The 14,281-nt window shown below is 37.4% G+C and overlaps 1 protein-coding gene across 2 annotated transcripts in view; it reads right to left on the bottom strand.

The window, feature by feature from the left end:
• Nucleotides 1-14,281, bottom strand: part of PCCA (propionyl-CoA carboxylase subunit alpha) — a 269,574-nt gene that overhangs the window by 126,200 nt on the left and 129,093 nt on the right. For both annotated transcript variants that reach the window (XM_090129267.1, XM_031613718.2), the window contains one exon: nt 4,784-4,894. In XM_090129267.1, coding sequence (XP_089985393.1) covers nt 4,784-4,894 — 111 coding nt within the window. The remainder of the gene's footprint in view (nt 1-4,783; nt 4,895-14,281) is intronic.

Genomic DNA, 14,281 nt, shown 5'->3' on the forward strand with positions numbered 1-14,281 from the left:
AGGCTGGAAGGAACCTTGGAAGGTCTCTAGTCTATGTCTGCTGGGGTGACAGGTGGATTCTGCAATCTCAAAATCAGCATTAGACCAGGTTGCCCAGTTTTATGCAAGCAAGTCTTGAAAAACTCTCCAAGGCTGGAAATTCCACATGTTCTCTGGGAAAGTCATCCCAATGCTTCATAATCCCTAATTAGAATAAATTCCTGTTCCCTTATATGCAAGAAGAACCTCCCATATTTCGAATTATGACCACTTGTATCTCACTCCCGCTATACACCTCACTGAAGAGCCTGGCTCCACTGTCTCAGGAACACCCTCAGAGATGCTAGAAGGCCGCCATTAGGTTCTCCATAAGCTTCTTTGTTTCCAAGATAGTCCAGCCTGGTTCTCCCAATCTCTCCTCATACTCCAACATGCAAGCCTCTCTACTAAACTCAAGATTATTGACCTCTTTCTCATATATATGAGAGGGCTGAAAGTACACACAGGATTCCAGAAGTGGTCTCATGATTGCTGAGTAAAGAGGAGCAATTACTTCTCTACTTCATATAATTATGACAAACACAATCTATTTTAAGGCCTTTAATTCAAACACACTCTGGAGCCAGCCATATTCTGCAGAAAGAACCTTCCACTTTTTTCATAGAAACACTTGGGTTGGAGGGAACCTATCTGGGTCTATGAGAACTGCTCTTCCTTTCCAACAAATGAGATCAACGTGTAAGAAAAAGGAAAAATAAAGAACTCTTTCCTTTGTTTTGTGTTCTTGTACGGGTTTTGCAATAATCTCTTGGAAAACACCCCACTTCCCATTTGCACAGGATCTGTCTTCCAAAGAGATTGACCAAGCATTTGAGACATCACTGAATAACCAGGAAAAGTGGTTCATTAAAAAATATCTCAATATACAAAGTTAGCCAGGAACAGAGATTAACTGTGAATCAACTGTATGACAAAGAATGATCCCACGTATAGCACAGTAACCTAACGGTTCATGGGTTTAATTTATCCTTTGTTAAAGACTCCCCTTGGATCTTTGTGAACATAGAGGTACTTTCTGCACCTATAAAACAGGGATAATAGATAACCTATTCCTTTTTCAATGGAAAGGTTAGGAAGTAAAGAAGCATTCCAGGTTGCTTAGAAGCTGTAAAAGCACAGCTTGTTTGACAGCACTCTAGTAGTATGGCCTACTCCTGCATGCTTCATAAATATTTTCATTCTCTGAGCAAAGAGCTTGGATGCCACAATAAGACAGGCATATTTGTGTCACATTTAACCTAATTTGTGATGCCACACCCAATTTCAGATCTGCTCTCCTTCCAATACATACAAGTGTACACAGAGCAGTAACCCGTGCCAGCTGACCTACTAGCCAGCCACATTCTAGACAGCAGCTGTCTTCCCACACTAATCATACACCAAGCCAGTCTAGTTTCTGCACAGCAATATTTCAAAGTAACTTGAAACTAACAAAATGTTTTTTTTAATGACTGTTTACTTAAAGAATGGAAGAAAAACAGTTAAGCTTTAATCATGAAAATAACTAGAAGTCCCAGTTCCAGATGTAATTTGAAGTAGACATCACAGGTTAGTGTGAAAGTTGCCAAAGTACTTCTAATAGTTATTTTTTTTCTTACCTTACAGTAAAAGCTTTTCAATAAGAGTTTTACTATAAAAGTGTTCAAAACAACACTGGAAAATAAAGAATCTCTTTCTACTTATTTTCAGTAATACAAAAGCTGTTTGTTATAGTTGAGGAAAAATGCACTCAAGGAATGGCCCAGTCCTCATGCAGGCAGTTGAAAGAAAACAACAGATGTTCTCTACATCAGTGTAGATCAACAGTGGCAATTTTGTAGTTTAAAAATAAAACACACTAAATTCAATGTAAGCAATAATATAGCATGCATCTTCATTGATTTTTATTTGTATTTTTTAAGTTTTCCAAATTTAAAACACTGGATCTCTACTTCAAACAGGAGCACAAACATTTTGGTGTTTCCAAATCCACTCTTATCATACTTTGTTCTAATTTTTCAGATCATCCCAAATATTTTTTTTTAATTCTACACTTTCTTCTTTTTTTTTTTTTTAATGAACAATATTAGGATATGTAAAGCTACTTAATTTTCAAAGCAAAATTTATGATGGGTTTTTGTAAAGAGGTTGGTGAAATGAGTAGAGAATTTGCACTGTGTAAGCTAATTTTCCTTTGCTTCTCTTACTGACCTTGAGCACATCATATGCAGAAGACTCTTGTTTGCCTTCAATAGTTTCCATTAGAATCTTTGCATTTGCAGAATTTTTTTAATAGATACTTAAGAAACTATCCTCTAATTCAACTGATTGGTAGTTTTTCCACCAATCCAATGAGAATCACATCATCAAAAGGGCTCTCAATTACCTGAGAGAGGTTTTAATCAGTATTCTTGATTTGAAATACAAATGTTTTGTAATAATCATTTCTCCATTTTATTTATCATTAAGAATCACAGAATGGCTTGGGTTGGAAGGGACCCCAAGGATCATCAAATTCCAATCCCCGTGACACAGGCAGGGCCACCAATCTCCAGATCTGTACTAGACCAGGTTGTTCAAGGCCCCATCCAACATCAACATGACCTTACACACCTCAAGGGATGGGGCATCCACAACCTCTCAGCCTGTTCCAGCATCCCTGTAAACACTCTGTACACTCTCTCTGTAAAGAACTTCCCTGACATCCAATCCAAGCCTTCCTTCCTTGAGCTTAAGAAGGTTAATGTGTGTCTGTATTTGTTGCATGGAAGGAGAGGATTGAGACATTTCATACTGCATGAATGAACCATTTCATGTTATTTATTAGTTCCTGCTGTGAACTAATATCTCTTTCCATGTTTTCTCGTGTCTACAGCAAAAGTTTATCTTTAATGTTAATACAATATTACCTCAAGACTGCAACACTGATTAGTTATTTGCATCAGTGAACATATGCGCACAAATATGTGCATATACTGCTCAAGTCGTATGACCCCAAACAAATTTATTGGCAACAAGTGCACAACTGACTGATCACATATACTGGTTAACAATGCAATATAAAATATTAAAAAGACATATAAAAGAGGTGCTCCTTTCTAGAGTCAAAAATACAGAGCATGGGGCCTCTCTCCTGCATCAGTAAAAGCCATCCTGTCTAATTACAAGTGATCAAAGAATTCAATTAAGGGTAGAATGGTTTTTATTTTCATTGTTCTCAGTTATGTGTCAGGTGCAGCTGTTTTTTCACAACATAGTATAAAAGTACCTAACTGTTCCCTTCTCCCCAGTTCTGACCTGTCACTCACTTTGCACATCTCTAAAGTTCACCAGACTCCTCCATGAGATAAGTCAACCTGGTAACTCTCTAAGACTACCCCAAAGGAAGCAACAATAAAAATGCAGTGTTCTGGTGGTTTAGGAAACTGAATCCACGAAGAAAAAGGACTGAAAAGTCCCTGAACCATCAAAGAGATTGGACATAGAATTCCATATGAAAGTGTCAGGGAAAGGAAGGGAGTCAGACTTGCTAATCAGCAGCAGAGAGCTGGCACAGCAGATCAGAGAACCCTCCAGTCTGTGACGGATGAAAGCCAGCTCAGTTACCTGAGTATTAGCTAAGTACCTTAGCAAAGAAGACAAAGAACATTTGAGTTTCAACAATCCCAAGCTTATTGCCATCCACGATGACTAACTCCTACTCCTTTGGCTCAGTGAGGAGCCAAGAACAATCTGGATGCATTAACCTCCTGTGTAGGACTGCATCAAACAGACCTGCCAATTACATGATGATATAAAGTATTTCTGTGGTTGAATACTCTTTAAATCAAACTCGCACACTGAGACCTGGGGTAAGAAAAATCTGTTCTGCTCCTTAGTGAGATTGCAACTTTGCAAGGTGCCAGTCATTTCTGGTCAATGCCAAACCAGCAGCATTGTCTTCAAAGTGGGATGAGAGTTTTGCCACTTTGGGTTAATGATTAACTAGGGAGAAAGGAATCTCCATATGATTCACAGAAGACCCAAAGACCCAGGAAAGATGAGGCACAAACGCGTATATGTGAAGTAAGGAAGAGCTTCTTCCTCATGATTGTCAGCTGAAATGTGAGGCCTCCTTATCTTAACTGTCTCCACTTTCTTCTCCCCGAAAAGGAAGAGGGAAGCAAAGAGGCCAAGAAGGCTGTGATAACACCAACCAAACTGTGACAGGATGTTGTAAAGAAACATCTGCATGCGTGTTTATTTCCCATCACTACACGTAACGTAGTGTAACAAGACTAGCTTAATGGAATACTCTGACAAAACGTCCATATCCTCCAAAACAATGTTGCAGTGAACACAAATTGTGCAAACAGGTGCTCTTAAAGATGCTGCACAAACCCACAGGAGAAGGAATAGCAATGGGTAAAGAGAAATCTAATCTCCAGGTAACAGTAGGAGCGCTGTCTGTAATGAAGCACAACAGCATGGCAGAGCTGAACTGATATTTATTTTACATATTTCATATCGCCTACAAATTGTTTTGCTCAACTCTGGTTGTATTTAATTTACTACTTTGTCACTGCAGATATATATTTTGCCTTTCTGAAAGAAGGTAACCGTTTCAATCATATCATATGTTAGAAAAACCTGTCTGCATGGACAGATGCATAAAAAGGTGTAAGGACTGAGTGGGGAACATGACAGCATGTAAATATAAAAGGAAAAACAACCAGAAATAACAACACTCAGGGGAAAAAAGAAAAAATTCCCATGAGGAACAAACCTTTAAATCCATCAGGATAAACTTCGGGAAGAAATTTAGTGCTGATATCTCCTTGAACAAAGCGTGGATGGATAATCACTTCTCTCAATAAAGAGATATTGTGAGTCACACCTGCAAATAAAACACAAACACAAAAATCAGGTAAAAATATTAATTGAATTACAGCTGGAAATAACTTCTCAAAATGTGCTCTTATCTTCAAGGAAAACTTATTTACAACTTAGAGACCACATTACTGTTGTAATCAAAGCAAATTTACCAGTTTTCTCCAATCCTACTTCAAGATATTCTCCTTGAACTCAGTGTAATTAACAAGTAGACCCTCAAAACTTTCACCACACTAGACCTGATTGAAACACCTAGTTAACTGAATGACAGCATGCATAACCAAGAGACTTGGTCATCTCACTGAAATGACAGATGTGTCATGATCAGCCAATGAATCCCAGCCCATCTTGTTAACCTGCACGCTTATATAAACACACTGCTGTGGAAGATACATGCCATGTTGTGTCCCAGTAATGAAAGATGGTAAGAAGTTTTATACCAAATATGTACATGGCTTATAGCATTTTCATAACTTTCCATAAGAGACACCAGTGGAACTTCATAAAACAAAGAAATCTATTGGTTATTCTCAGCTTCAAGTTAAGCTATTAGGATCTCTTTTTTCCTATTTAAACCAATGCAGGGATACTAGCAGTAGGGTGACTTAATTGCTGGAGCAACAGAAGGAGATTTTTACCCTTCTTTTCCCTTTGTGTTTTTTCAGTTTAGAAGTATGAATAACAGTCTTGTTATTTTACATGCAGACCAAAGACTTTTTCCCCCCACAGTCTGTTGCTGGTGTGAATTTTCAAGCTCTCTGTGTGGCCATTACTGAAACCACGTTCAACACATGGAATCAGTCTCACTGAGTCATGAAGTCATAGCTTTAAAGACTAGTTCATGAGCCATTAAGAAGCACGTTATACTGGATCAACGATGACAAAATGAAAATTTGATTAAAAGAGGATCAGCCTCCTTGTTGCTTGTGACCTAGATAGTCATTTACGGATCTTGATTTCATAAACACACTTTGCATCTCCACTAAAAAAAATAACTTACGCAAAATGACCACAACTTGGAAACAAATACAGTTTTTCTTTGGCTGACACAAAACAGAAGGTGTTGCAGTTGGGTCAAGGCAATCCCAGATCTGAGTATGGTCTGCGAGAAGAGTTCATTGACAGCAGCCCTGCAGACAAGGACAAGGGAGTCCAAATGGACGAAAAGCTGGACATGAGCCAGCAACATGAATTTGCAGTTCCAGCAATATCCTGGGCTGTATCAAAAGAGGGGTGGCCAGCAGGGAAAGGGAGGTGACTGCCCCCCTCTACTCTGCCCTTGTGAGATGCCATCTGGAGTACTGTGTCCAGGCCTGGGGCTCCCAGTATGGAAAGGATGTGGAGCTGTTGGAGTGGGTCCATGGGAGAGCCACTAAGATGATCAGAGGGCTGGAGCACCTCTCCTGTGAAGAAAGTTTGAGAGAGCTGGGTTTGTTTAGCTTGGAGGAGGCTCTGGGGAGACCTCATTGTGGCCTTCCAGTACTTGGAGGGAGCTTACAAGCAGGAAGGAGGCTGACTTTTTACACCGTCTGCTAGTGACAGTTTTAAACTAGAAATGGGGAGATTTACATTAGATGTTAAGAACAAACTTTTCATTCAGAGGGTGGTGAGGCATTGCCCAGAGAGGTTGTGGATGCCCTATCTCTGGAGGTGTTCAAGGCCAGGCTGCATGGGATCCCGGGCAACCTGATCTACTGGGTGGCAGCCCTGCCTATGTCAGGGGAGTTGGAACTAGATTATCTTTAAGGTCCCCTCCAACCTAAACCATTCTAGGATTCTGTGGTAAGTGAAAGTATTGATCTCTCCCTCTAAGTTTTTCCATTTGCATAGTAAATTGAAATACCACAGAGATTTTCTTCTGTTAAGTACAGCTATGGGACTGCAACAAGAAGACAAAAGAGAAGCTTTTGGACTTTGAAAGGAGGACTTAAATACAAAACACGTAACCAAATCATCTCATGTTTTTCTTTCCTAAATCACTATAAGATTCCTGGTGAGATGATGGCTGATGACAGAGAGTTCGATGTCTCAACTGACTGTCCCAAAAAACCTGAAAGAGAAAAAACCTATATCTTTATTATTTTCGAATTGTGTGCACCAGAAAAATGAGAAGCTTCTGAAATGTTTTATGCTCTAAAATTGTCCTAGCATGTTCAAGAGCAGGCAAGCCTCAGTATCTGGGAAGCAATACCATGTGTTCTACATATGTAAATTAGAATTTTAATATGCACCAGCTTCCCTTTAGAGTATCACAAAACACTATCTTTATCAATCCCTATGATCATTATGTGAGCATGACTGCATGGTTGATCTGCTTCTCAAACCCAAGTTGCTATCTCTAGTGATGCCCCTAATTGTATGTTCAAAAAATAACAACAACAATAACGCACCAATGTAATCCTTCAGAAGTCTAGAAGTTTTAGATTTACAATTTAGCATGACCTCTGTCAAAGTTCATAAGGTCTCCATCTGTGTGTGAGTAACTGCCAGGCTACAGAAATATGGACCCCTACAGCAGCTTGCTCCTGACTACCTGCTGCTTCCAAAACACTGGCCAGACATTAGCCCCACACTCTCACAGGATCAAACAGAGGCTAACAGGCAGTGCTTATTTCATGCAAAGTTACACACTAAACTCAAGTATATTATATTTATGTTGCAGTGGCTTTCAGGGGATTTTTTTTTTCTTGACCAAGCCTGCTGTCTGCCAAGAACAAAATCACATTTGTTAACTTGACAAGGCATGACATTTCCAACAAACAAACAAAATCCTAAACTGTATCAATTTATTTCCCCTCCAGAAAACAAAAATTTCACTTCAGCATCATTCTTTTACACTGTTAAGACTGATGCAGAACTGCAGTTGTGGCTATATTCTTTTCTCCAAGTCAAAATATTATAAAAAATAATAATCAATGTTTCTTGTATCTTTTTTTTCTTTCACTCATCTGTGTTCTTCATACCACATTACATCAGCAGAAGCTCAATTTAAGATGTACTTCATGGATTTCAATTTTGACACACCATTTTCCAGAACACTTTTGTAAAAGAGAGAGGATTAATGTTTAACTTCTGGAGATATAACGAAATAAGAAATGTAAATATTTAAGTCTTATATATAACATATATAATCCTGAGGTTCAATCACTTTTGTAGTTAAACTCCAGTTATTGCCTAATGAACACATGAACATACTAAATAACCACATCTTTCAAGAGGGCTGATTAGCAAACAGTGCTTTGAAGAAATTCTCATTAAAAAAATCATAATAACATTTGAAAGAAATTGCTCTACATACCGTCCTTCTCTTTTATCTTGCATCTCTTTGTACATTCGCTGGACCATACCTACCTTAAACTCTTGGTAAACCAACCTCTTTTTTATTAATTTACCAATTGCTACCTAGCTCCTATTCTAGTTTCAAAAATAAATAAATAAATAAGAGCAGAAAGATGAAAAAGACTATATAATTAATTTTACAGAAAACAGAAGTTTCTTGGCAGGTTTATGAACAGGATATCATCTGAACAAACCTGGAATGCTAAGTCATGAAACCATAAGCCGTGTTTTCACTATAAATATTTACTGACACTAAACATATTCAGTGTCGATTAGCCTTTTTACAGTATTAAGCTTCTGTCATCTCGACATTTGCAAACACAAATCTGCATTTATCTGTGTAAACTTAATTGGAGTCCTACATGCCTCTCTGTAGATAAGCAGTTGAATATACTTAACTTGCTGATAGTTTCAAATTGTGCTGAGAAAATAAAAAGAGCTTTATCTGCATACTTATGGAATGCAAAAACAACGTACAGAGTACTGCACTGGATGTTTTCCTTAAAAAAACAGCAAAGCCAAATTATCACCAATCCTTTTAAATGCTGCATGAGAATAAATGGTACAGAGTTTAGATGGCATCCCTGTCCATTTCTTTAACCAAAAAAGTATTAACCAAGCTCTGTGCTGTATTGTAATAACTTGTTACTTTCCTCTTAAAACAAGAGCATTATCAGTGATATGCACAGACTATGAAAACACTGCAAACTTCTCAAGGATCATGATTACGACATAGCCAGCCCCCATGCTTGCAATTCCAAAAGTTGCCATAATATTCCTTAAACACTTCAACATTTGACTGTGTAACTGTGTTTGATTCATTTCAGACTACAGGCAAACAAAATCCAAAAGCAAACACAAAGTCTTCTACAGCTTCTTCCTTTTTTTTTTTTTTTAATTTTATATTTAAGTTTTAATACACAAACGTCCACATTGAATTCTTATACAGGATCATTATATAGCTGAGCCTTGGAACCAAACATGTATTTCAAATAAAATATTAATTCTTCCCAGTATTGAAGTTCTGAGCTTACAAAATGCAGAGATCAGAATAAAGGGGGAGGGGAAAGAAAAAAAGCAGATAGTATATGGTAATATTCTACTGTAAAAATCATTAGTCCAAACGGAAGATAAATTTTGTATTGCGTGGACCTCTGAAAACCTTAATAAGATTAAGCAGCTCACTATTTATGGTGTAAGAATGTATGAATGTTTCAATCAGTGGAATAACTGGAAGACTTTGTGAAGAATAAGTGAAAGGAAGAGAACAGCCAGCTTGCCATCATTCTCTCACCAGCCACGCTTTCACTCTGAAGAAGAGGAATAGGTCACCATGACAATGTTGTCTCTAAAGGGCTTAACTAGAAGTAACAGGACTAATGATAGAAGTAGCAATACTTGTCTTTTGATGTCTCCTCAATAAGGCACACTGTTTTTCCTGTAACTTTTCACTTCCACGGATCATCTCATAAAAGAAAAAAATGAGTAAGTCATCATCTTATTTTTCTTCTCCTGCACCAGTAACATTATCCTCCTCTTTCACCTGATCAGTCAGCACTGTGACTGTCTCTTTCTCTCCCATAGCTCAGTAGTCAATAAACCTTACTAAACTACATGCCATAAAGCTCTATTGAGAAGCTGCCGTTCCCCCCCTTCCCCTGCAACTGGTTTGAGAGAAAAAGGACAGGAGAAGTAGGAGGAAAACAGAATCACAGAATCACTAAGGTTGGAAAAGACCTATAAGATCATCCAGTCCAACCATCAAAAACCTTCATTTGTGCCAGGATCTGTATTCTAAAATGACATTACTAATGGTCACTTCTGGCACTTTGGTACTGCTATCTGCTAGTTGCTTTCCCTTCTCCAGTTTCAGTTTCCACAGTGATCCACTTGGGAGCCAGATGATCTCTGCTGCAAAGGGTCAGGGAACCCAAACATCGTTACCTCTTCCCAAAGGGGAAAATACACAGTTCCACTGCAGAATCTCTTTGCAGCACTTCTGTAGAGCACAGACAGGAGAATGAGACCTCTTCTTTTTTAAGAATAAGCACTCTGCAGGAAAACTGCTTTACATGCAAAGATTTTTTCACAATACCTGAGCTCTCTGCATGAAATTAGAATATAAAATACTATTTAATTTACATCACTCCCATTGAGAAATACCTTATATGTTACTAAATATATAAAAAGCATTCAGTAATTCCTGATAAACAGTTGTTTGGATTTAATTAAAGTTTATCATGAAAACCTCTGTACCTGAAAATCATTTTCTTTGACTTAAATGATAAAATACTCAAGTGTCTCTCTTTTTTTTTTTTTTTCCTCAGAAGGTCTTCACTAAGTAACACTAAGTAGACTTTGTTTGTTTTTTCCTCCCAATTAGTAGGTTTACAGCTGGAAAAAAAACCACACTGTTTCTGTTGTCACTGTCCTTTCAGGTCTCAGTTCACATCACAGATTTCAATTCCATATTCCCATTTCCCTCAAATATTCACCACAGTGAATTTATTTATCACTTTCCAGTTTTAAGTACTTGCTCTTTTAGTCTGTGCTGGGAGAAACCCATGGTTTGTGCCTTCCTTATTTCTACTACTCCTTACTGCATTTAATTCTCACTCTTTTCTTCTTTTTCTCAAGTAGTCAACTGCATTCCTCTCTCCCCTCAGCAAACAAGACCTCAACAGAGGAAGTCTAACTTTTCACAGTCTATTAAATGGATGTTACTGCTTTATTCTTGAATCATAGGGAATATATTAAAAAGAAAAAAAAAAAATACAGGTTGCATATAATGATTTAAGCTATCTGCCCAATCAGACCTCTAGTGAGCCACTAAGTTCTACTTTCAGAAATCTTAGTTGGGATTTCAAGTTTAGATCAGATCTCAGTGGAAGAGTAAGTTCATATCAGAATCATTTAGATGTTAATGGACCTCAGGAGAGCATTTAATCCAATGCACTCTTCAAATGTTATTTTACTTTCATCTGATCCCATAAATAACAATATAGATATTACAAAGGAGCGTGTTGATTGCTTCCCTATGACGACACTGAATATACCTTGAGTTAGGTACTCTGGTAGCATCTGCTGATGAATAGATTTGTTCCCTGCAAGTAGAATGGAGCCAAAAGCAATGAGATAATTCTTGGATATCCTAAAGTCACAGCAGTGGAAGTTGAATGCGTGTTCATACAGTACAGAAGGAGCACTGTGAAGTGCAAGGACTTTGCTATCAGCATGCCTCCAGCTACCCTGGATGAGTCACGTCCAGGAGAGTCACTGTGGCACTTCAGTCCCTGGATTCTCTACTGAAACCACCACGAATGACATTATATACTGGCGTTTGTTCCAAGAAGACATTTGTCTTCTAGGAACTCAATAAAGACCACCGATTCCACATGGGTCATCAAGCAACCATCAAAATATTAGTGACTAAAAATCCTTATCAACTTTTGCCTGCCTTGAACTAGTGACACAGAAGTGATGGGAGAGACTCCGTCTTCCATTATCGATCCCTAAGCTATCCATTAGATGGTCCTCGACCGCTACCCAGTCACCCCATCCCATCGCCACCATAGTAAGGAAGCAAACATTTTTGTTTACAGAAATGCTACAGTTCTTGAGAATCCAAATTCTCACAGAGTGCATTATCTTGCACTGCCTTTAGCTGTTAATCTTAGCTAAAACCTTTTGCAACTCTTGAAAGACTTGTTACTTAAGACGAAAAGCTAAACAGTCTCTAAAATACAAAGCAAACAAAAGCTGCTTCAAAAGAGATGAGTTTTTTTTTCAGAATATGGAACATGAAGCACACTAAAATATGTAGGTCTTCAAATAGCTGTATATGGGACCAATATTCAAATATAAAATCAATTTAAAACCAGGTTAAAAATATCTGTATACTTAATTACAAATAGCAACTACTCATACAGACTTCGTGGGAGACATGTTCCCAAAAGCGCAATACAGTTTAATATATGTTACATAACAATTTAAAGGAAAAAAAAAGTCATTTTAAAATGCTTTAAATTCTTTTTACATTCTTTTTTACATTTACATTTTACATTCTTTTTTCTTTGTCAATTTAAATAGAGAGTATTGTTTCTTCTTCATCACTTGAAGAACTTGAACATGAAGCTTACTTGAACTTAACAGAGACAACTCTGAACTACTGAAATTCTGTATTTGTCTAATCCATGCAATCTGCAATGTTCTGAACTACACTGACAAATATTAATCACACTAGAGATGAGAGACTGTAATATCTATGTGTGCTGCTTATAAATAAACCCTGACAAGAAATTATCTGCTTTGTAAAACTACATGAAAATCTTGCTGGTTTTCAAATGGAAATCATTGCTCATCAGAATTATAAATGTGTCTTGAAAGTTCATGAACTTTTGAAACCTGTGGCAAATTAAAATTTATCCTCTGTAACACAATAATAAAAACGCATTCCTGCCTGTAGTTAATTTATTACCTCTTTCAGTGATTTTAATACATGAGGAAAATAAATACTAGTGAGAGACCAGTTATGAGCATTTAAATGCATATATGCCTATTGATAAGATGCTAAAAAAAAATCAAGGATGCAAGAATGCAAATTAATAGTTTTCAGATGCAAGGCAACATACCCTTTCTAGATATTTACGTATCTGTAGAACTAACCTAACACATCTATGTAAAATAACCAAGAACAGGTTCCATTCCATATTACAGTGCACAATAAAAGACCACACTCCACAAACAATTCCAATACTGTCATTAAATATAATTCAGCTAGCGTCATTTGCTACTTATACAATGGAGCTTGAGTCAAGAACCTGTTTCAATTAAGAAGAAAAAAAACCACTATCCTACTTCATTCTAGCTGTATTCTCACAAATAAATTTACTAAGCTGATATACAGCAGGGGTTTATATCAGCACATCGTACTGCAGTAGTATAAAGGCTCTAGTTCCACCAGTATAAATCTGTTTTAGAGTCTAGTCCTACCACCTATCTAGCTACACCGTGGTATAGAGATGCTCGCTTTCCCCTGAACAGATAAATCTTGAGTCTGATGTGGCATCTGTAGTATTCATCAGAAAGCATTAAAGCCATACCAAGTTTTTAAGAAACACTAGCATGCTGATCTGCTACACAAGCGAGGCTCTCCTGTTCCTCCTCCAGCTGTTTAGGGATGGATTTAAGGGTGATACAAGTCATTCAGCTATCGTGGAACAACGTGTACAGCAATCAAAAAAAAAAGCAACAAAACCAGCAAACCCTAATAGTTGTCTTCCCTTCTATCCTGGTTCTTCATTACTGACTAGTAAGGAAAAAAAAAAAACCCTCCTTCAGACACCGCAGCTAAGTGGAATAGTGAAAATTTTTTACCACATTACAGTTCCCTTCTCTACTAATCCCCAGGATAAGAAAGAATAAAAAATCCAATTTTTTTCTCTATTTTGAGTTTTCCTTCTTTATTTTTTTTTTTCCATAAGACAAAGAGGAAGATGTAAAGATGCCTCCCACACAAACCCCAGCTTCCCTTTTCAAAACTTCAAACGAGTTAAAGTGGTCATGGTTGATTCACTCCTGCTGCTTGGGAAAGCTGAAAGAGCATCTACTGCTTCTAGGCAGTCAGCGAACAAGAGCTGAAACACATTTTACTTATTAGGCTACATTTGTATTTACCCAAACATAAACAGCTATATTGAAAACAAGAAAAAAAAATATCCAGTCAAATACGGAACTGTGATGGTATTTTTTACTGTAGTCTTTGTATTAAACTGCTATAAAGCAGCAATACTTTTAATTTCCTACGTCACAGTGGCCATTTCTTCCCCCCACCATGTAATAGCCAAATTACGTGCCATCATCTTGTGTAATCTCTTTGAGGAAATAATTCAAATATTTACCTCTAACCATTTATCTCATAAAGCAAAAACAATGGAGAAAAAAATGAAGTCTTTAGCACTGATCTATCTTCTCATCTTAATTAACACAAGCTTTTTCTGTTTTCATTTGCACTTACGAAGTGGGAATTTTACTCAATTTGCTAATTACTACA

This window comes from Phasianus colchicus, chromosome 1 (assembly GCF_987193195.1).
Source record: "Phasianus colchicus chromosome 1, bPhaCol1.hap1.1, whole genome shotgun sequence".
In the NCBI taxonomy this organism is placed as follows: domain Eukaryota; kingdom Metazoa; phylum Chordata; class Aves; order Galliformes; family Phasianidae; genus Phasianus; species Phasianus colchicus.